Consider the following 25,062-nt stretch of genomic DNA (forward strand, 5'->3'; position numbering starts at 1 on the left):
GATAATTCCCTGCATGGTGCGATGAATCCCATCAAGCAGCAGTGACTACAAGAGATAACACAGAAAGTGGGTTTTAAGTTCTAAGCTCATTCCCGTGAATCACAAGGGGCACTAACTGCTTACCCCTTTGCTGATGGTCTCTATTTTTCCAATACGGGGTAAGAAAGAGGAGGCCTATTACAAAGTTTTTCAGCCCTTGCCACCATGTTGCTCTCTTGACCTTTTGGAAAGGGTAAGGAATAATGATCAACGGTGAAAGTAAACCTATAAAACTGCCCTGGATATTTGAATAGCCAGAACATGCCCGAGGGGTTTGAATAGCCTCTTTGTGTTCCCATGAGCCACACTAGCTTTCAGCTGATTGTTACAGAGAGTGCTCATAATTGGCTCAGTCAGTACCACATAACAGGTTTACCAGCAAAGTTGAAGCTTGTGAAATAAAAGACGAGTCACAGTGTGGGTAGCAAGTTAGCTGAGTGAGGGAGAACCGAGAGTTGTGGTGCACCTTTGTTTTTTCAGCCAGAAGGAAGTTCCCCAGGGGACAGTCCGAGGATCAGTGCTTCCCTGAGATATATTTTTTAAAATAATTTTGTTGAATATTTTTTATATATAAAAAACAAATAAACATCCCAAAATTAAAAAAAACACCCCACAGCCATCTTCCCCGTACCCCCAACTCCAACCCCCCAATACCTGAGGAGACCAGTTCCTTGAAATACATGACAAATGGCTGCCATCTTATATAAAAAACCCATATCAAGCCTCTCAGCGTATATTTAATTTTCTCAAGGTACAAAAACTCCATGAGATCCCCCATCCACGCGTGAAGCTGACCTCCACTCCCACAGAACTCGCTTGCGAGCAATCAGCGAGGTGAAGGCTAAGACATCTGCCCCGCCCCTGTCTGCAAGCTCTGGTTAGTCGAGACCCGAAAATGGCCCCTAGGGGACCAGGCTCTGATTCCATTTGTCGGATCACCGACATGGTGCTGAACAAGGAGCCCCACAGGTTCAGCAGCTTAGGACATGCCCTGAACATAATAAGTACATGATTCGCTGGGCTCCTCCTACACTGCCTGCACATATCCTCTGCCCCCTGAAACAACTGACTCTTCCAAGCTCTTGTTAAGTGTGCTCCAGCACCAACAGCACTTTGGAAGAGGATGGGCTGGATTCTCCATTATTGGGACTATGTGCCCACGCTGGCGTCAGAACGATGGAGTTTCATGCTAGAAAAACTGCCCTGTAGGGGCCTAGCAGGGACCCGGAGTAACTCTCGTTGCTTTTGCTGCAGGTACATGTTTTGTTACCTGTGTGGTAGGTAATATGTACTACTCAATCCTTGGCTAATGAAGAGGTCTTCTGAATCTCGATGAAGAAGACTCAAACTCATCTAGTAGTAACAAAAGGTTTGTTGAGTAACTATAACAATAATTGCATGAGTTCGTTACTTTAACTTTGATACTAGTGTTAAGGTTAACAAGATCTAACTACAGTAACTATACGTAACTCCACTAGCCATCTGAACTACTCTGCTATTGCCCTAGTCATAGTGCACCCCCGAGAGAGCCCGAGACCCAATGTGGCTGCCTTTTATACCCCTGTTGGTCCGGCCCTCTAATGATCATGTAGTGCTACTGATTACACATTAACCCCTGCACATGTACATATAGAGATCACTACATCCCCTTTTCTCGTGTTACATATTTACTGTATGTTGTAAAGAAAATTGAGCAAACATAATGGATGCAGCTTGCAAATGCATTACATAAAATCAATGAGTTAGTCCGTCAAATGTGAATACATTTAGTCTCTTACGGTTTTTTCGCTTGCGTGAAATAGGTAGACAAATGATGTTATGTACAAGTTGTGAAGATCTTGATGCTTATACAAAGCCAATTAATAGTTATGAATCCAATCTTAATAAAAAAAATTGTGAGTCCAAATTTTATGAATTTGTTCGGTTGAGTTGCTTTCATCTTCTGTTGAAGTGGTGATGTTGATGTCGTTATTTATTTGTGAACGTCGTCAGTGTTCTTGTTTTTAAGTGACCATCAAGTATTCATGAGGTGCTCGAATGGTTGAATCACTTTGTTGTCTGATTTAGACTTTCTTTTTTTTTCTATACTTGTGGTAGCGATTCTGTGTTACACCGTTGTCTGGCCTGGACTTTTTTCTGTGCTTGCGGCATTGACTCTGTATGTCATCTTTGTCGTCTGACCTGGACTTTTTCCTGTGCTTGCAGTATTGATCTAGTGTGTCATCTGCCTTGAAAGCTGGAGTGCTTGCTTGTTCTGGAGCAGATGTGAATTTGTGAGATTCTTTGTCATGCCTTGGCATGTTTGTAGTCTTGTCATTGTTCTGCAGTGTGCTGTGGCATTACCCTTCATGTGCAGAGGTGTACCATGTTTTTGTTGCTGTTCTTGTTGTTTTTCTTGTCGTGCTTGTTGTTTCTGTTATGCTTCTTGTTGTCTTTGTTGTTCTTGTTGCGCTGCATGTTGTTTTTGTTGTTGTTCTTGTTTCTGCTGTGCGTCTTGCAGTGTTTGTTGTTCTTGTTGCACTCAATGAGTGTTCCATGTAGATGATTTGAGTCATTGTCACAGTTATTGGTGTCAGTGTCCGTTGTGGTATCTGTTAAATTGAGCATTTCTTCTTGAGAATTGTGAGAATGATCTGATGTTGCATTGATGTTGGTGACATCAGTCATTTGTGGAGGATTTGATTCCTCTTCTTTGCTTCCTTGGTACTCCTCTTCTAGAGTCATTTCTGGTTCACTTGAATCATCATTAATTTCTTTGTGCTCCTCTTCTGGAGTTATTTCTGGTTTATTTGAATCACCTTTGGTTTCTTGGTGTTCCTCTTCTGGAGTCAAAATCTTCACAATTTCATTCTCTTGTGTGTCTTGGTGCTCCTCTTCTAGAGTCTCTCTAGACTCATAAGTAGCCCTCTGATTGTTGAGTGCTGCTGTGCAGACAAGCTGAGATCTGTCAGTCTCGCTGTGATCCTGCACATCCTGTATGGGAATTGTGATTTCTTCGTCACTTGTCACACACACAGTGGGTAGACATTCAGTGTCGTTGGGCAGACTTTCATAGTCTGCTGCTGCTTGCGCAGATAAGGTGGATAGATCTTCATAGTCTTGTACATGCATGGCGTTGGCTATGGAGTGTTTGCTTGCTTCCATTTTTGAGTCTGTCACCGAGCTGTCTGTGGAGGCTTGCGTCGCTCCCTTTGTGGAGGCTTGTGTCGCTCTCTCTGTGGAGTCTTTCATCGCTCTCTCTGTGGAGTCTGTCATCGCTCTCTGTGTGGCGTCGTCTTCTTCTTGGGTATTGCTGTCATCCAATGTATCGACGATCTGCCATGGCATCATGGTATTGGATTCATCTACCATGAGAAGAGTCGTGTTGAGCATTTCAACCTTGTTGCTGATGCAATGATCATCAATTCCAAATAACTCATCCATGTCTGAGCTGTAGTTTTCAATGAACAAATCATCTCTTTTTGTTCCGGATTTGTCATTGTTCTTTCTATGTCCAATGAAGAAATCATCTTCTGAGTAGTATTCTTCAATGAACAAATCACTATGCTCTCCTCTTTGGGTGGTGCAAACTGCTTGTGCCAGGGTGCTGCGGAGGTTATTTTTAACTGCTGGTGTAAGTTCGGGGATTGTTCTGTCTTTGATGTAAGAAAATTTGGTTTTTCAGCTTTAAATGTCTTTTTGTTCATTTTCGTGCATTTCCCTTTTAAGTGGGCATGGTCCAGGTCCTCTGATGTCATGATGCTCATGACGTCATGTGTAGGAATCGATTGCGAATGCGCAATTCGAGTTTCCTTTACTGTGCTCTCATTTCGCAACTGTGCATGCACGGCTTCTCAAGTGTCTTTTGCCGTTTTCCTTCTTTTCGAGAAGTGCATACTGGCCGAACGCTCTCGCTCAAGATGGCTGCCAATCAAAAAGCGCTGTTGCATCGAGTGAGAACCTGCCTCAGCCTCGAGGTGAGTGTTCGCGCCATTTTTACGTATTTTGTTTGCTAGATACTGATTCTGTGTTTGTAAAGACTCACAGTATTGATTTTGTTTTTGTTCATAAGCAAGGCATTTTTGAATCGCAGTTTCTAGAGTTAGATACTTATCGTGTGAAAGTTCTTCCTTCAAATTTTTGTCAGATAGTCCAGAAATTAATTGATCCATTACCATAGTGCCTCTGAAATCGACATAATCACAGCCTTGTGGTATTAACTTGAGATTTGTGATAAAACCAATGATGGGCCCTCCGTTTCTCTGGCATTTATGATAAGAGTTAAATCTTTCCAGCATCTCTCCAGACTGACTCTTACAGTGTTCATCAAATTTTTTGAGTATTACTTCTATTTTGGTGTTGTCTTCACCTTCTAAGTAATTAAAGCAATTGTAGATTTCTCTAGCTTTATGCCCTCCTATTGAGAGTAGTAGTGCTATTTTTGTTGTGTCAGAGACCATGCTTAAATCATTAGCTGCGATAAATATTTGGAATATCTTTTCAAATCTTTTCCAGTTATAACTTAAATTACCGGTTGTTTCCAGCTGCCCTAGAGGTCCATTGAATCCCATAGTTAGTCATCGAGGATCCATTTGCTGCGAAGTCTTCCATAGTCGAATATCCGGTCTGAATTATCCTCTCTTTTTGTCTAACCTAATCTAACTAGTTCTGTTAAAGCCAACACGTCTGGTACCATGTTTTGTTACCTGTGTGGTAGGTAACATGTGCTACTCAATCCTTGGCTAATGAAGAGGTCTTCTGAATCTCGACGAAGAAGACTCGAACTGTCCAGTAGTAACAAAAGGTTTATTGAGTAACTATAACAATAATTGCATGAGTTTGTTACTTTAACTTTGATACTAGTGGTAAGGTTAACAAGATCTGACTACAGTAATTATACGCAACTCCACTAGCCATCTGAACTACTCTGCTATTGCCCTGGTCACAGTGCACCCCTGAGAGAGCCAGAGACCCATGTGGTTGCCTTTTATACACCTGTTGGTCCGGCCCTCTAGTGATCACGTAGTGCTACTGATTACACATTAACCCCTTGTGTACATGCACATATAGAGATCACTACAGTATGGGCCCACGCACCTCCGGGTCAGAGGCATGCATACGGCGGCGGCCTCCAGCGGCCGCGACAGTGCTCCATGGCGGACTGGAACCGCGGAGCCAGACCTGAGAAAAAGCTTCTCCGATCAACCGCACGCCCAACCCTCAAACCCGGCACAAACATTCCCCGGCCGCCTATAAGGCCCCCCTTGGCCTCCGATCCGCCCGCCCCCGGCCAGGGCAGCCATGGACTAAGTCTGCAGCCGCCACGTGAGTATCCCGAACGGCTGTAGCACATTAGTTCCACACCGTTGGGACTTCGGACGGTCGGTGGCGGAGAATTGCTGAGTGGGCCTCTGGCAATGGTCCCAGGCGGCGTGGCGTGCCCCCCGAGTTTTCAGCTTTTTAGGGTCCACAGAATCGGTGAACTGGCACCGGTCCCGATTTCTTGCCGGAACATCGATTCTCCGCCACCACGCCGGCCGCGATTTCGCCACGAGGGTGCGGAGAATCCAGCCCAATGTTCTTGATTTCCATGAAACTTTCTGTGAAGAATGTTTTTGCATTTCTCCCTGAATGTCAAGGTTTAAGATCATGTCCCCCCAACATCACAATGTGGATTTCCTCCACGCAGACCGCTGGGAATCATGCCCATTGACTTACTGTGAAGGCATAATCCCGGATTGTTGTAATAACGTCTTTAAAGAGGATTTTTGAGGTGAGTGTATATCCGTGATAGATGATTGGCTCCCCATTTGGCCCTTCCCAGCAGTCCAACTCCACACAGCGACAGCCCCTCAGGAGAGCCCTGAAAAGAAAAGTCACACACTAAAGATTGGCAATGCTGATTACACACACTGAACATTCACAAAGTTGATTACACGGACTGAACGTTGATAATGTGTTTTAAAACAAATATTTTTATTGAAGCATTTGCAAAATTTTTATAACAATAACAAAAACAATAATAACATAAACATCAACATGGTAAACTAGACATTCCCCACCGGTTATGGGCGAGGCTTTTCAGAACCCCAAAATGTATCAAGGAGTTCAACCAACCTCACCCTTTACTGTTTTTGTTGCTTTTCCTAGCACACGGCTTTTTCCCTAGGTGTGGGATTACAATTATGGACACGTGGGTTTTTAAACACAAAACACTGTTTATTCCATGAACTCAACTTAACATCTTAAATAAACATTGGATCTCTTAACATCCCTTACTTCAAAGATAACTCAGAAAATATTGCAACAATAAATAATTCCTTAAAATGTTCCTTCAAACTTCCAAGAGACTTAACACCTTTAAACAGTATCACATCAGGTTAAAGGATATATATATTTTCTGTAGAATTGCAGAGACATATTAGCTTGGTTGACTTCAGCTCCAGCACCTTGCTTTCTTCCTGCAAACTGCAAAACTAAACTGCAAAATGGCTGAACTGAGCCCCACCCCACTCTATGACATCACTGTTTTCTTAAAGGTACATTGCTTAAACATCGAGTTCTTAAAGGCACTCTCGCATGACACACCCAACCCCTTCTGTACATCCCTTAACCATATTGCGCCTACCCGCCCCCTCCTCCCCCACCCTTCAGAGTGCTGCTTCTGCTAGCATTTTAATTTTCCCCGAGAAAGTCGACGAACGGCTGCCACCTCCGAGAGAACCCCAGCACTGACCCCCTCAAGGCAAAATTTATTTTCTCCAGCTTGAGAAACCCAGCCATGTCACTGACCCAAGTCTCCACACTCGGGGGCTTCGAGTCCCTCAACATTAAAAGGACCCGTCTCCGGGCTACCAGGGAGGCAAAGGCCAGAACGTCGGCCTCTTTCACTCTCTGAACTCCCGGGTCTTCCTACACTCCGAAGATCACTCCCTCCGGACTCGACACCACCCGCGTACCTAGCACCTTGGACATTGCCTTGGCAAACTCCTGCCAGAATCCTCCAAGCTTCGGACATGCCCAAAACATATGAACATGGTTTGCTGGGCTTCCTGCACACCTCCCACATCTATCTCTACCCCGAAAAACTTGCTCATCCTCACCGCCATCATGTGTGCCCGGTGTACCACCTTAAACTGGATTAGACTGAGCCTGGCACATGATGAGGAGGAATTAACCCTGCTTAGGGCGTCCGCCCACAGACCTGCCTCTAACTCCCCTCCTAGCTCCCCCTCCCACTTGCCCTTCAATTCCTCCACCGGAGTCTCCTCCGCCTCCAACAACTCCTGATAGATATCCAACACTTTCCCCTCCCCACCCAGGTACCGGACACTACTGTGCTATATCCCCCGTGGCGGGATCAACGGGAAAGCCTACACCTGTTTCCTCAGAAAGTCCCGGACTTGTAAATATCTGAAACCATTCCCCGGCGGCAGCTTGAATTCGTCCTCCAGCACCTTCAGACTGGGAAAACTCCCGTCGATGAATACATCTCCCACCCGTCTAATTCCTGCTCTCTGCCAACTTCGGTACCCGCCATCTATCCTGCCCGGCGCGAACCTGTGATTATTGCAAATTGGGGTCCAGACTGACGCACCCTCCACCCTCTTATACATCCTCCATTGCCCCCAGATCCTCAATGCCGCCACCACCACCGGGCTCGTGGAGTACCGGGCCGGCGAGAGCGCCAGTGCTCCCAAACAGGTGCCTTTGCATGACGCCGCCTCCATCCGCTCCTATGCCGACCCCTCCCCCATTACCCACTTCCTAATCATCGCTATATTCGCCGCCCCGTAGTAGTTGCAGAAGTTCGGCAGCGCCAACCCACCCTCCCCCGACTGCGCTCCATCAACATTTTCTTCGCCCATATAAAGCCCGAAATAATCTTGTTTACCCGCGTGAAAAAGGCCTTAGGGATGAAGATGTGGAGGCACTGGAAGACAAACAAAAATCTGGGGAGGACAATCATTTTCACGGTCTGTACCCTCCCCGCCAGCAATAACGGGAGCATATCCCATCTCTTAAAGTCCCCCTCCATTTGCTCCACCAGCCGGGTTAGGTTGAGTCTGTGTAATGTCTCCCATTTCCGAGCAACCTGAATTCCCAGGTAGCGAAAGCTCCTCTCTACCATCCTGATTGGCAGCTCCATCAGTCTCCTCTCCTGACCCCTTGCCTGGATCACGAACAATTCACTTTTTCCAATGTTCAATTTGTACCCAGAGAACCTGCCAAATTCCCCCAAGATCTGCATAACCTACCCCATCACCCCATCCCCTCCACCAGGTCCAAGATGTAGAAGAGCAGGTCGTCCGCGTACAGCGAAACCCGGTGCCACCCCCCCCCCCCTCCCAGCGCGCCCCCCCCCCCCCCCCAAACCAGCCCCTGCCACTTCCTTGATGCTCTCAGCGCCACGGCCAGTGGCTCTACAGTCAGAGCGAACAACAATCGTCCCTCGGTGTAGCTTAAAGTACCCCGGCCTCAGCCGGTTCGTGCACACACTCGCTACCGGCACCTGGTAGAGCAATTGCACCCAGTCGATGAAGCCCTCCCCAAACCCAAACCTTCCCAGCATCTCCCAAAGATACTCCCACTCCACCCGATCAAAAGCCATCTCCGCGTCCAACGCAACCACCACCTCTGCTCTTCTCCTTCTGAGGGCATCATAATTACATTCAAAAGCCGCCGAACGTTAGCATTGAGCTGTCTACCCTTAACAAATCCGGTTTGGTCCTCCCCTATCTCCCCCGGGACACTATCCTAGTGGCCAAAATCGTAACCAGCAGCTTGGCATCTACATTCAAAAGCGAGATCGGCCTATATGACCCACATTGCTCCGGGTCCTTTTCTCGTTTAAGGATGAGCGAGATCGAGGCCTGCGAGATCGTTGCGGGGAGGATTCCCCTCTCTTTAGCCTCATTAAAGGTCCTCATCAGCAGCGGGCACAACACCTCTGAGAACTTCTTATAGAATTCTACCGGATAACCGTCCGGCCCCGGAGCCTTGCCCGTCTGCATGCCCTCCAGTTCTTTAACAATTTACTCAGCTTCAATCGGGGCCCCCAGCCCCTTGACCAGGTCTTCCTCCATCCTCAGAAACCTCAACTGATCCAGGAACTGCCTCATCCCTTCTACACCAGGCGGGGGTTCCGATTCCTATAATTTGCGATAAAATTCTTTAAAAACGTCGTTCACCCCCCCTGGGTCCAAGACCATGTTGCCCTCCCTATTCCTTACTCCCCCAATCTCCCTGGCCGCTTCCCTCTTCCTAAGCTGGTGCGCCAACATCCTGCTCGCCTTTTCCCCATATTCGTAGACCTCCTCAACTTGCCCTCCTCAACTGCTCCACCGCCCTCCCTGTGGTCAACAACTCAAACTCTGCGTGTAGTCTCTGACACTCCCTCAAGAGCCCCACATCCGGGGCCTCTGCATATCTCCTATCCACTCGAAGTATCTCCTCCACTAATCTCTCCCTCTCTGCTCGGTCTACCTTGTCTCTATGGGCCGAATCGAAATTAGTTCCCATCTTACAACTGCTTTCAGAGCCTCCCAAACCACCGCTGCTGATACCTCACCCGTATAGTTTGTATCCAGGTAATTCAGAATGGACTTATTCACCCGCCCTTCAGACCGCTTTGTCCGCTAACAACCCCACATCCAGCCTCCACAGCGGGCGCTGCCCTCTCCCCTCACTCAACCACAAATCCACCCAATGCGGGGCATGTTCAGAGACTGCAATCGCCGAATACTCCGTCCCCGCCACCTTCGGAATTAGCGCCCTGCTTAGAACAAAAAAATCAATGTGAGAGTAAACTTTATGAACTTATGAGAAAAAAACAAAAACTCCTTCGACCTCGGCCGTTCCAATGCCCACGGGTCTCCCCCCCCCCCCCCCCCCCCCCCCCCCCCCATCTGCTCCATAAAACCCCTCAACTCCTTCGCAGGCCTCCTTCCAGTCCTGGATTTTGACCGGTCCAGATCGGGATCAATGACCGTGTTAAAGTCTCCCCCCGTGATCAAGCCATGAGACTCTAGGTCCAGGATCTTGCCTAACACCCGTCTCATAAATCCCACATCGTCCCAGTTCGGAGCGTATACGTTTACAAGCACCACCCGGCCACCCTCCAGCTTCCCACTCACCATAATATATCGACCCCCCTTATCTGCCACAATTCTTCCAGCCTCAAACGCCACCCGCTTGCTGATCATCAATATTGCTAGCCCCCTGGTCTTTGATTCCAGCCCAGAGTGGAACACCTGACCAACCCACCCCGTTCTCAATCTCGTCTGATCAATAATCTTTAGATGTGTCCCCTGAAGCATTGCTACATCTGCCTTCAGCCCCATTAAATGCGCGAAAACACGAGCCCGCGCCCCCCGCTTTCCCGAGCCCCCCCACAAGCTCGCCACATATGCTCGACCTCCCTTTTGTTCCCTGATAATAGTTCCTCCCCTGTCAGCAAACCCAGAACCACATACAGTCTTATTTGAACCGATACAAGAATTGCAAAAATTACAAACCGCCGCCACATAACTCCTTCAAGACTTAAGTGCCCTTTAAGAAGCTTCCAACATCTTTTCCTTGATAAAAGACCATACATCGTCCGGTGCCTCAAAGTAAAAGTGCCGGTCTTCTTGCGTAACCCACAACCGCGCTGGATACAGCATCCCGAATTTCACCCCCTTCTTGAAGAGAATCACCTTCACTCGGTTAAACTTAGCACGTCTCTTGGCCAACTCCGCTCCCAGGTCCTGGTAGATGTGCACCTCGCTATTCTCCCATTTGCTGCTCCGCTCCTTCTTGGCCCACCGCAAGACGAGTTCTTTGTCCGAAAAACGGTGGAAATGCACCACCATGTCCCTCGGCGGGTCATTCGCCTTCGGCTTCCTTACGAGGGCTCGGTGCGCTCCGTCCACTTCCAGAGGCCGAGAAAACGCCCCGGGCCCCATCAGCGTCTCCAGCATGCTCGCCACATATGCTCCCGCATTCGACCCCTCAATTCCTTCGGGGAGGCCAACCATCCTTAAGTTCTGCCTCCTGGACCTGTGCTCCAGGTCCTCCAGTTTCTCCTGCATTCTCTTGTGGCGCTCATCCAACTCCTCCACCTTATGCTCCAGCACGGTTAGGTAGTCCTCCCGGCTAGATAACTTCAGCTCAATTTCTTGTATCGCTTTTCCTTGGACCGCCTGGTTCAAAACCACTTGATCGATCGCAGCCTTGATCGGGTCCAGCGTTCCCTTTTTCAGCTCAGCGAAACATTCCTTAAAGAACTTCATCTGTTGCTCCTTAGACCACTGGGCCACCGCCCCCTGGTCCTGGCCCTCCGCCATGCTGCTCCGCGGTCCCAGCTCCGTCTGCTTCACTCTATCTGGGCTGAGTCTTTTCACACGGCCACTTCTAGTCCAATAAGCCATACATCGGAGGGGGAATCCTTCTTAATATTGTCCACTTCACCGATCTATCCCCGAAAGTGTGAGAAAAGTCGGGAAAAGAGGTCCGAAAGTCCGTTTCAGACGGGAGCTATCGAATGTGCGATCTACTCCTCCATGGTCGCCACCGGAAGTCTCCGAACATTGGCAATGTTGATTACACACACTGAACATTGACAATGTTGATTACACACACTGAACATTGGCAATGTTGATTACACACACTGAACATTGGCAATTTTGATTACACGGACTGAACATTGACAATTTTGATTACACGGACTGAACATTGACAATGTTGATTACATGCACTGAACATTGGCAATGTTGATTACATACACTGAACATTGTCAATGTTGATTACACGAACTGAACATTGGCAATGTTGATTACATGAACTGAACATTGACAATGTTGATTACACGGACTGAACATTGGCAATGTTGATTTCACGGACTGAACATTGACAATGTTGATTACACACACTGAACATTGGCAATGTTGATTACACGGACTGAACATCGACAATGCTGATTACACACACTGAACATTGGCAATGTTGATTACACGGACTGAACATTGACAATGTTGATTACACACACTGAGCATCGGCAATGTTGATTACACACTGAACATTGGCAATGATGATTACACGCACTGAACATTGGCAATGTTGATTACACACACTGAACATTGGCAATGTTGATTACACACACTGAACATTGCCAATGTTGTTTAAACACACTGAACATTGACAATGTTGATTACACACACTGAACATTGACAATGTTGATTACAGACACTGAACATTCGCTATGTTGTTTACACGCACTGAACATTGGCAATGTTGGTTACACGCACTGAACATTGGCAATGTTGATTACACACTTTGGACACTGACAATGTTGATTACACACACTGAACATTGGCAATGTTGATTACACGCACTGAACATTGGCAATGTTGATTACACACACTGAACATTGGCAATGTTGATTACACACACTGAACATTGACAATGTTGATCACACACACTGAACATTGGCAATGTTGATTACACACACTGAACATTGGAAATGTTGTTTACACACACTGAACATTGACAATGTGGATGACACACACTGAACAGTGGCAATGTTGATTACACAGACTGAACATTGACAATGTTGATTACACACACTGAACATTGGCAATGTTGATTACACACACTGAACATTGGCAATGTTGATTACACACACTGAACATTGACAATGTTGATTACACACACTGAACATTGGCAATGTTGATTATACATACTGAACATTGACAATGTTGATTACACACACTGAACATTGGCAATGTTGATTACACACACTGAACATTGGCAATGTTGATTACACACACTGAACATTGACAATGTTGATTACACACACTGAACATTGGCAATGTTGTTTACACACTGAACATTGGAAATGTTGTTTACACACATTGAACATTGACAATGTTGATTACACACACTGAACATTGACAATGTTGATTACACACACTGAACATTTGCTATGTTGTTTGCACACACTGAACATTGACAATGTTGATTACACACACTGAACATTGGCAATGTTGATTACACACACTGAACATTGACAATGTTCTTTACACACACTGAACATTGACAATGTTGATTAGACGGACTGAACATTGACAATGTTGATTACATGGACTGAACATTGACAATGTTCTTTACACACACTGAACATTGACAATGTTCTTTACACACACTGAACATTGACAATGTTGATTACACACACTGAACATTGACAATGTTCTTTACACACACTGAACATTGACAATGTTCTTTACACACACTGAACATTGAAAATGTTCTTTACACACACTGAACATTGACAATGTTGATTACACGGACTGAACATTGACAATGTTGATTACACGGACTGAACATTGACAATGTTGATTACACACACTGAACATTGACAATGTTGATTGCACACATTGAACATTGACAATGTTGATTACACACACTGAACATTGGCAATGTTGATTACACACACTGAACATTGGCAATGTTGATTACACGGACTGAATATTGACAATGTTGATTACACGGACTGACCATTGGCAATGTTGTTTACACACACTGAACATTGGCAATGTTGATTACACACACTGAACATTGGCAATGTTGATTACACGGACTGAACATTGACAATGTTGATTACACACACTGAACATTGACAATGTTGATTGCACACATTGAACATTGACAATGTTGATTACACACACTGAACATTGACAATGTTGATTACAGACACTGAACATTGACAATGTTGATTACACACACTGAACATTGGCAATGTTGATTACACGGACTGAACATTGACAATGTTGATTACACACACTGAACATTGACAATGTTGATTGCACACATTGAACATTGGAAATGTTGTTTAGACACACTGAACATTGACAATGTTGATTACACACACTCATCATTGGCAATGTTGTTTACAGACACTGAACATTCGCTATGTTGATTACACACACTGAACATTGACAATGTTGATTACACACACTGATCATTGGCAATGTTGATTAGAGACACTGAACATTGGCAATGTTGTTTACACACACTGAACATTTGCTGTGTTGATTACACACACTAAACATTGACAATGTTGTTTACACACACTGAACATTGACAATGTTGATCACAGACACTGAACATTGCCAATGTTGATTACACACACTGAACATTGACAATGCTGATTACACACACTGATCATTGGCAATGTTGATTAGAGACACTGAACATTGGCAATGTTGTTTACACACACTGAACATTGACAATGTTGATTACACACACTGAACATTGGCAATGTTGATTACACACACTGAACATTGCCAATGTTGTTTACACACACTGAACATTCGCTGTGTTGATTACACACACTAAACATTGACAATGTTGATTACACACACTGAACATTGACAATGTTGATTACACACACTGAACATTGGCAATGTTGATTACACACAGTGAACATTGACAATGTTGATTACACGGACTGAACATTGACAATGTTGATTACACGGACTGAACATTGGCAATGTTGTTTACACATACTGAACATTCGCTATGTTGATTACACACACTGAACATTGACAATATTGATTACACACATTGAATATTGACAATGTTGATTACACACACTGAACATTGACAATGTGGTTTACACACACTGAACATTGACAATGTTGATTACACACACTGAACATTCGCTGTGTTGATTACACACACTGAACATTGACAATGTTGTTTACACACACTGAACATTGGCAATGTTGTTTACACACACTGAACATTCGCTGTGTTGATTACACACACTAAACATTGACAATGTTGTTTACACACACTGAACATTGACAATGTTGATCACAGACACTGAACATTGCCAATGTTGATTACACACACTGAACATTGACAATGCTGATTACACACACTGATCATTGGCAATGTTGATTAGAGACACTGAACATTGGCAATGTTGTTTACACACACTGAACATTGACAATGTTGATTACACACACTGAACATTGGCAATGTTGATTAGAGACACTGAACATTGGCAATGTTGTTTACACACACTGAACATTCGCTGTGTTGATTACACACACTAAACATTGACAATGTTGATTACACACACTGAACATTGACAATGTTGATTACACACACTGAACATTGGCAATGTTGATTACACACAGTGAACATTGACAATGTTGATTACACGGACTGAACATTGACAATGTTGATTACACGGACTGAACATTGGCAATGTTGTTTACACATACTGAACATTCGCTATGTTGATTACACACACTGAACATTGACAATATTGATTACACACATTGAATATTGACAATGTTGATTACACACACTGAACATTGACAATGTTGTTTACACACACTGAACATTGACAATGTTGATTACACACACTGAACATTGGCAATGTTGATTACACACACTGAACATTGACAGTGTTGTTTACACACACTGAACATTGGCAATGTTGATTACACGGACTGAACATTGGCAATGTTGATTATACGGACTGAACATTGACAATGTTGATTACAGACACTGAACATTGTCAATGTTGATTACAGACACTGAACATTGACAATGTTGATTACACACACTGAACATTGGCAATGTTGATTACACGGACTGAACATTGACAATGTTGATTACACACACTGAACATTGACAATGTTGATTGCACACACTGAACATTGGCAATGTTGATTACACACACTGAACATTGACAGTGTTGTTTACACACACTGAACATTGGCAATGTTGATTACACGGACTGAACATTGGCAATGTTGATTATACGGACTGAACATTGACAATGTTGATTACAGACACTGAACATTGTCAATGTTGATTACACGGACTGAATATTGACAATGTTGATTACACGGACTGACCATTGGCAATGTTGTTTACACACACTGAACATTGGCAATGTTGATTACACACACTGAACATTGGCAATGTTGATTACACGGACTGAACATTGACAATGTTGATTACACACACTGAACATTGACAATGTTGATTGCACACATTGAACATTGACAATGTTGATTACACGGACTGAACATTGACAATGTTGATTACACACACTGAACATTGGCAATGTTGATTACACACACTGAACATTGGCAATGTTGATTACACGGACTGAATATTGACAATGTTGATTACACGGACTGACCATTGGCAATGTTGTTTACACACACTGAACATTGGCAATGTTGATTACACACACTGAACATTGGCAATGTTGATTACACGGACTGAACATTGACAATGTTGATTACACACACTGAACATTGACAATGTTGATTGCACACATTGAACATTGACAATGTTGATTACACACACTGAACATTGACAATGTTGATTACAGACACTGAACATTGACAATGTTGATTACACACACTGAACATTGGCAATGTTGATTACACGGACTGAACATTGACAATGTTGATTACACACACTGAACATTGACAATGTTGATTGCACACATTGAACATTGGAAATGTTGTTTAGACACACTGAACATTGACAATGTTGATTACACACACTCATCATTGGCAATGTTGTTTACAGACACTGAACATTCGCTATGTTGATTACACACACTGAACATTGACAATGTTGATTACACACACTGATCATTGGCAATGTTGATTAGAGACACTGAACATTGGCAATGTTGTTTACACACACTGAACATTGACAATGTTGATCACAGACACTGAACATTGCCAATGTTGATTACACACACTGAACATTGACAATGCTGATTACACACACTGATCATTGGCAATGTTGATTAGAGACAATGAACATTGGCAATGTTGTTTACACACACTGAACATTGACAATGTTGATTACACACACTGAACATTGGCAATGTTGATTAGAGACACTGAACATTGGCAATGTTGTTTACACACACTGAACATTCGCTGTGTTGATTACACACACTGAACATTGACAATATTGATTACACACATTGAATATTGACAATGTTGATTACACACACTGAACATTGACAATGTTGTTTACACACACTGAACATTGACAATGTTGATTACACACACTGAACATTCGCTGTGTTGATTACACACACTGAACATTGACAATGTTGTTTACACACACTGAACATTGGCAATGTTGTTTACACACACTGAACATTCGCTGTGTTGATTACACACACTAAACATTGACAATGTTGTTTACACACACTGAACATTGACAATGTTGATCACAGACACTGAACATTGCCAATGTTGATTACACACACTGAACATTGACAATGCTGATTACACACACTGATCATTGGCAATGTTGATTAGAGACACTGAACATTGGCAATGTTGTTTACACACACTGAACATTGACAATGTTGATTACACACACTGAACATTGGCAATGTTGATTAGAGACACTGAACATTGGCAATGTTGTTTACACACACTGAACATTCGCTGTGTTGATTACACACACTAAACATTGACAATGTTGATTACACACACTGAACATTGACAATGTTGATTACACACACTGAACATTGGCAATGTTGATTACACACAGGGAACATTGACAATGTTGATTACACGGACTGAACATTGACAATGTTGATTACACGGACTGAACATTGGCAATGTTGTTTACACATACTGAACATTCGCTATGTTGATTACACACACTGAACATTGACAATATTGATTACACACATTGAATATTGACAATGTTGATTACACACACTGAACATTGACAATGTTGTTTACACACACTGAACATTGACAATGTTGATTACACACACTGAACATTGGCAATGTTGATTACACACACTGAACATTGACAGTGTTGTTTACACACACTGAACATTGGCAATGTTGATTACACGGACTGAACATTGGCAATGTTGATTATACGGACTGAACATTGACAATGTTGATTACACACACTGAACATTGACAATGTTGATTGCACACATTGAACATTGACAATGTTGTTTACACACACTGAACATTGACAATGTTGATTACACACACTGATCATTGGCAATGTTGTTTACAGACACTGAACATTCGCTATGTTGATTACACACACTGAACATTGACAATGTTGATTACACACACTGAACATTGGCAATGTTGATTACACACACTGATCATTGGCAATGTTGTTTACACACACTGAACATTGACAATGTTGATTACACACACTGATCATTGGCAATGTTGATTAGAGACACTGAACATTGGCAATGTTGTTTACACACACTGAACATTGACAATGTTGATTACACACACTGAACATTGGCAATGTTGATTAGAGACACTTAACATTGGCAATGTTGTTTACACACACTGAACATTCGCTGTGTTGATTACACACACTAAACATTGACAATGTTGACTACACACACTGAACATTGACAATGTTGATTACACACACTGAACATTGGCAATGTTGATTACACACAGTGAACATTGACAATGTTGATTACACGGACTGAACATTGACAATGTTGATTACACGGACTGAACATTGGCAATGTTGTTTACACATACTGAACATTCGCTATGTTGATTACACACACTGAACATTGACAATATTGATTACACACATTGAATATTGACAATGTTGATTACACACACTGAACATTGACAATGTTGTTTACACACACCGAACATTGACAATGTTGATTACACACACTGAACATTGGCAATGTTGATTACACACACTGAACATTGACAGTGTTGTTTACACACACTGAACATTGGCAATGTTGATTACACGGACTGAACATTGGCAATGTTGATTATACGGACTGAACATTGACAATGTTGATTACAGACACTGAACATTGTCAATGTTGATTACAGACACTGAACATTGACAATGTTGATTACACACACTGAACATTGGCAATGTTGATTACACGGACTGAACATTGACAATGTTGATTACACACACTGAACATTGACAATGTTGATTGCACACACTGAACATTGACAATGTTGATTACAGACACTGAACATTGACAATGTTGATTACACACACTGTACATTGGCAACGTTGATTACACGGACTGAACATTGACAATGTTGATTACACACACTGAACATTGACAATGTTGATTGCACACATTGAACATTGGAAATGTTGTTTACACACACTGAACATTGACAATGTTGATTACACACACTGATCATTGGCAATGTTGTTTACAGACACTGAACATTCGCTATGTTGATTACACACACTGAACATTGACAATGTTGATTACACACACTGAACATTGGCAATGTTGATTACACACACTGATCATTGGCAATGTTGTTTACACACACTGAACATTGACAATGTTGATTACACACACTGAACATTGGCAATGTTGATTACAGACACTGAACATTGGCAATGTTGTTTACACACACTGAACATTCGCTGTGTTGATTACACACACTAAACATTGACAATGTTGATTACACACACTGAACATTGACAATGTTGATTACACACACTGAACATTGGCAATGTTGATTACACACACTGAACATTGACAATGTTGATTACACGGACTGAACATTGACAATGTTGATTACACGGACTGAACATTGGCAATGTTGTTTACACATACTGAACATTCGCTATGTTGATTACACACACTGAACATTGACAATGTTGATTACACACATTGAACATTGACAATGTTGATTACACACACTGAACATTGACAATGTTGTTTACACCCACTGAACATTGACAATGTTGATTACACGGACTGAACATTGGCAATGTTGATTACACACACTGAACATTGACAATGTTGATTGCACACATTGAACATTAGAAATGTTGTTTACACACACTGAACATTGGCAATGTTGTTTACACACACTGGACATTGGCAATGTTGATTACACACACTGAACATTGGCAATGTTGTTTACACACTGAATATTGGCAATGTTGATTACAGACACTGAACATTGGCAATGTTGTTTACACACACTAAACTTTCGCTATGTTGATTACACACACTAAACATTGACAATGTTGATTACACACACTAAACATTGGCAATGTTGATTACACACACTGAACATTGGCAATGTTGTTTACACACTGAACATTGGCAATGTTGATTACAGACACTGAACATTGGCAATGTTGTTTACACACACTAAACTTTCGCTATGTTGATTACACACACTAAACATTGACAATGTTGATTACACACACTGAACATTGACAATGTTGATTACACAGACTGAACATTGGCAATGTTGTTTACACATACTGAACATTCGCTATGTTGATTGCACACACTGAACATTGGCAATGTTGATCACAGACACTGAACATTGGCAATGTTCATCACTGACACTGAACATTGTCAATGTTGATTACACACACTGAACATTGACAATGTTGATTACACACACTGAACATTGGCAATGTTGATTACACACACTGAACATTGACAATGTTGATTACACAGACTGAACATTGACAATGTTGTTTACACACACTGAACATTGACAATGTTGATTACGCGGACTGAACATTGACAATGTTGATTACACGGACTGAACATTGGCAATATTGTTTACACACACTGAACATTGACAATGTTGATTACACACACTGAACATTGACAATGTTAATTACACGGACTGAACATTAACAATGTTGATTACATGGACTGAACATTGACAATGTTGATTACACACACTGAACATTGACAATGTTGATTGCACACACTGAACATTGGCAATGTGGATCACAGACACTGAACATTGGCAATGTTGATCACAGACACTGAACATTGCCAATGTTGATTACACACACTGAACATTGACAATGTTGATTACACACACTGAACTTTGGCAATGTTGATTACACACACTGAACATTGACAATGTTGATTACACAGACTGAACTTTGACAATGTTGTTTACACACACTGAACATTGACAATGTTGATTACACAGACTGAACATTGACAATGTTGATTACACGGACTGAACACTGACAATGTTGATTACACACACTGAACATTGACAATGTTGATTACACACACTGAACATTGACAATGTTGTTTACACACACTGAACATTGACAATGTTGTTTACACACACTGAACATTGGCAATGTTGATTACACACACTGAACATTGACAATGTTGATTACACAGAATGAACATTGACAATGTTGTTTACACACACTGAACATTGGAAATGTTGTTTACACACACTGAACATTCGCTATGTTGTTTACACACACAGAACATTGACAATGTGGATTACACACACTGAACATTGGCAATGTTGATTACGCGGACTGAACATTGACAATGTTGATTACATGGACTGAACATTGACAATGTTGATTACACGGACTGAACATTGGCAATGTTGTTTACACATACTGAACATTCGCTATGTTGATTACACACACTGAACATTGACAATGTTGATTACACACATTGTACATTGACAATGTGATTACACACACTGAACATTGACAATGTTGATTACACACATTGAACATTGACAATGTTGATTACACATACTGAACATTGACAATGTTGATTACAGACACTGAACATTCGCTATGTTGATTATACACACTGAACATTGGAAATGTTGTTTACACACACTGAATATTGACAATGTTGATTACCGACACTGAACATTCGCTATGTTGATTATACACACTTAACATTGGAAATATTGTTTACACACACTGAACATTGACAATGTTGATCACAGACACTGAACATTGACAATGTTGATCACAGACACTGAACATTGACAATGTTGATTACACACACTGAACACTGACAATGTTGATTACACACACTGAACATTGACAATGTTGATTACGCACACTGAACATTGACAATGTTGATTACACACACTGAACATTGATAATGTTGATTACACACACTGAACATTGGCAATGTTGATTACACACACTGATCATTGACAATGTTGTTTACACACATTGAACATTGGCAATGTTAATTACACACACTGAACATTGACAATGTTGATCACAGACACTGAACATTGACAATGTTGATTACACACATTGAACATTGACAATGTTGATTACACGGATTGAACATTGACAATGTTGTTTACACACATTGAACATTGACAATGTTGATTACACACATTGAACATTGACAATGTTGATTACACGGATTGAACATTGACAATGTTGTTTACACGGACTGAACATTGACAATGTTGATTACACGGACTGAACATTGGCAATGTTGTTTACACATACTGAACATTCGCTATGTTGATTACACACACTGAACATTGACAATATTGATTACACACATTGAATATTGACAATGTTGATTACACACACTGAACATTGACAATGTTGTTTACACACACCGAACATTGACAATGTTGATTACACACACTGAACATTGGCAATGTTGATTACACACACTGAACATTGACAGTGTTGTTTACACACACTGAACATTGGCAATGTTGATTACACGGACTGAACATTGGCAATGTTGATTATACGGACTGAACATTGACAATGTTGATTACAGACACTGAACATTGTCAATGTTGATTACAGACACTGAACATTGACAATGTTGATTACACACACTGAACATTGGCAATGTTGATTACACGGACTGAACATTGACAATGTTGATTACACACACTGAACATTGACAATGTTGATTGCACACACTGAACATTGACAATGTTGATTACAGACACTGAACATTGACAATGTTGATTACACACACTGTACATTGGCAACGTTGATTACACGGACTGAACATTGACAATGTTGATTACACACACTGAACATTGACAATGTTGATTGCACACATTGAACATTGGAAATGTTGTTTACACACACTGAACATTGACAATGTTGATTACACACACTGATCATTGGCAATGTTGTTTACAGACACTGAACATTCGCTATGTTGATTACACACACTGAACATTGACAATGTTGATTACACACACTGAACATTGGCAATGTTGATTACACACACTGATCATTGGCAATGTTGTTTACACACACTGAACATTGACAATGTTGATTACACACACTGAACATTGGCAATGTTGATTACAGACACTGAACATTGGCAATGTTGTTTACACACACTGAACATTCGCTGTGTTGATTACACACACTAAACATTGACAATGTTGATTACACACACTGAACATTGACAATGTTGATTACACACACTGAACATTGGCAATGTTGATTACACACACTGAACATTGACAATGTTGATTACACGGACTGAACATTGACAATGTTGATTACACGGACTGAACATTGGCAATGTTGTTTACACATACTGAACATTCGCTATGTTGATTACACACACTGAACATTGACAATGTTGATTACACACATTGAACATTGACAATGTTGATTACACACACTGAACATTGACAATGTTGTTTACACCCACTGAACATTGACAATGTTGATTACACGGACTGAACATTGGCAATGTTGATTACACACACTGAACATTGACAATGTTGATTGCACACATTGAACATTAGAAATGTTGTTTACACACACTGAACATTGGCAATGTTGTTTACACACACTGGACATTGGCAATGTTGATTACACACACTGAACATTGGCAATGTTGTTTACACACTGAATATTGGCAATGTTGATTACAGACACTGAACATTGGCAATGTTGTTTACACACACTAAACTTTCGCTATGTTGATTACACACACTAAACATTGACAATGTTGATTACACACACTAAACATTGGCAATGTTGATTACACACACTGAACATTGGCAATGTTGTTTACACACTGAACATTGGCAATGTTGATTACAGACACTGAACATTGGCAATGTTGTTTACACACACTAAACTTTCGCTATGTTGATTACACACACTAAACATTGACAATGTTGATTACACACACTGAACATTGACAATGTTGATTACACAGACTGAACATTGGCAATGTTGTTTACACATACTGAACATTCGCTATGTTGATTGCACACACTGAACATTGGCAATGTTGATCACAGACACTGAACATTGGCAATGTTCATCACTGACACTGAACATTGTCAATGTTGATTACACACACTGAACATTGACAATGTTGATTACACACACTGAACATTGGCAATGTTGATTACACACACTGAACATTGACAATGTTGATTACACAGACTGAACATTGACAATGTTGTTTACACACACTGAACATTGACAATGTTGATTACGCGGACTGAACATTGACAATGTTGATTACACGGACTGAACATTGGCAATATTGTTTACACACACTGAACATTGACAATGTTGATTACACACACTGAACATTGACAATGTTAATTACACGGACTGAACATTAACAATGTTGATTACATGGACTGAACATTGACAATGTTGATTACACACACTGAACATTGACAATGTTGATTGCACACACTGAACATTGGCAATGTGGATCACAGACACTGAACATTGGCAATGTTGATCACAGACACTGAACATTGCCAATGTTGATTACACACACTGAACATTGACAATGTTGATTACACACACTGAACTTTGGCAATGTTGATTACACACACTGAACATTGACAATGTTGATTACACAGACTGAACTTTGACAATGTTGTTTACACACACTGAACATTGACAATGTTGATTACACAGACTGAACATTGACAATGTTGATTACACGGACTGAACACTGACAATGTTGATTACACACACTGAACATTGACAATGTTGATTACACACACTGAACATTGACAATGTTGTTTACACACACTGAACATTGACAATGTTGTTTACACACACTGAACATTGGCAATGTTGATTACACACACTGAACATTGACAATGTTGATTACACAGAATGAACATTGACAATGTTGTTTACACACACTGAACATTGGAAATGTTGTTTACACACACTGAACATTCGCTATGTTGTTTACACACACAGAACATT

The 25,062-nt window shown here is 41.7% G+C and overlaps 1 protein-coding gene across 1 annotated transcript in view; it reads right to left on the reverse strand.

Moving 5' to 3' along the window:
• The window catches only part of LOC140398336 (1-phosphatidylinositol 4,5-bisphosphate phosphodiesterase delta-3-like), a 567,936-nt gene that overhangs the window by 120,914 nt on the left and 421,960 nt on the right, over positions 1 to 25,062 (reverse strand). The window contains exon 7 of the mRNA XM_072486917.1: positions 5,737 to 5,881. Within this exon, the coding sequence (XP_072343018.1) occupies positions 5,737 to 5,881 (145 nt within the window). The remainder of the gene's footprint in view (positions 1 to 5,736; positions 5,882 to 25,062) is intronic.

This window comes from Scyliorhinus torazame, chromosome 21, assembly GCF_047496885.1.
Source record: "Scyliorhinus torazame isolate Kashiwa2021f chromosome 21, sScyTor2.1, whole genome shotgun sequence".
NCBI classification, from domain to species: Eukaryota; Metazoa; Chordata; class Chondrichthyes; order Carcharhiniformes; family Scyliorhinidae; genus Scyliorhinus; species Scyliorhinus torazame.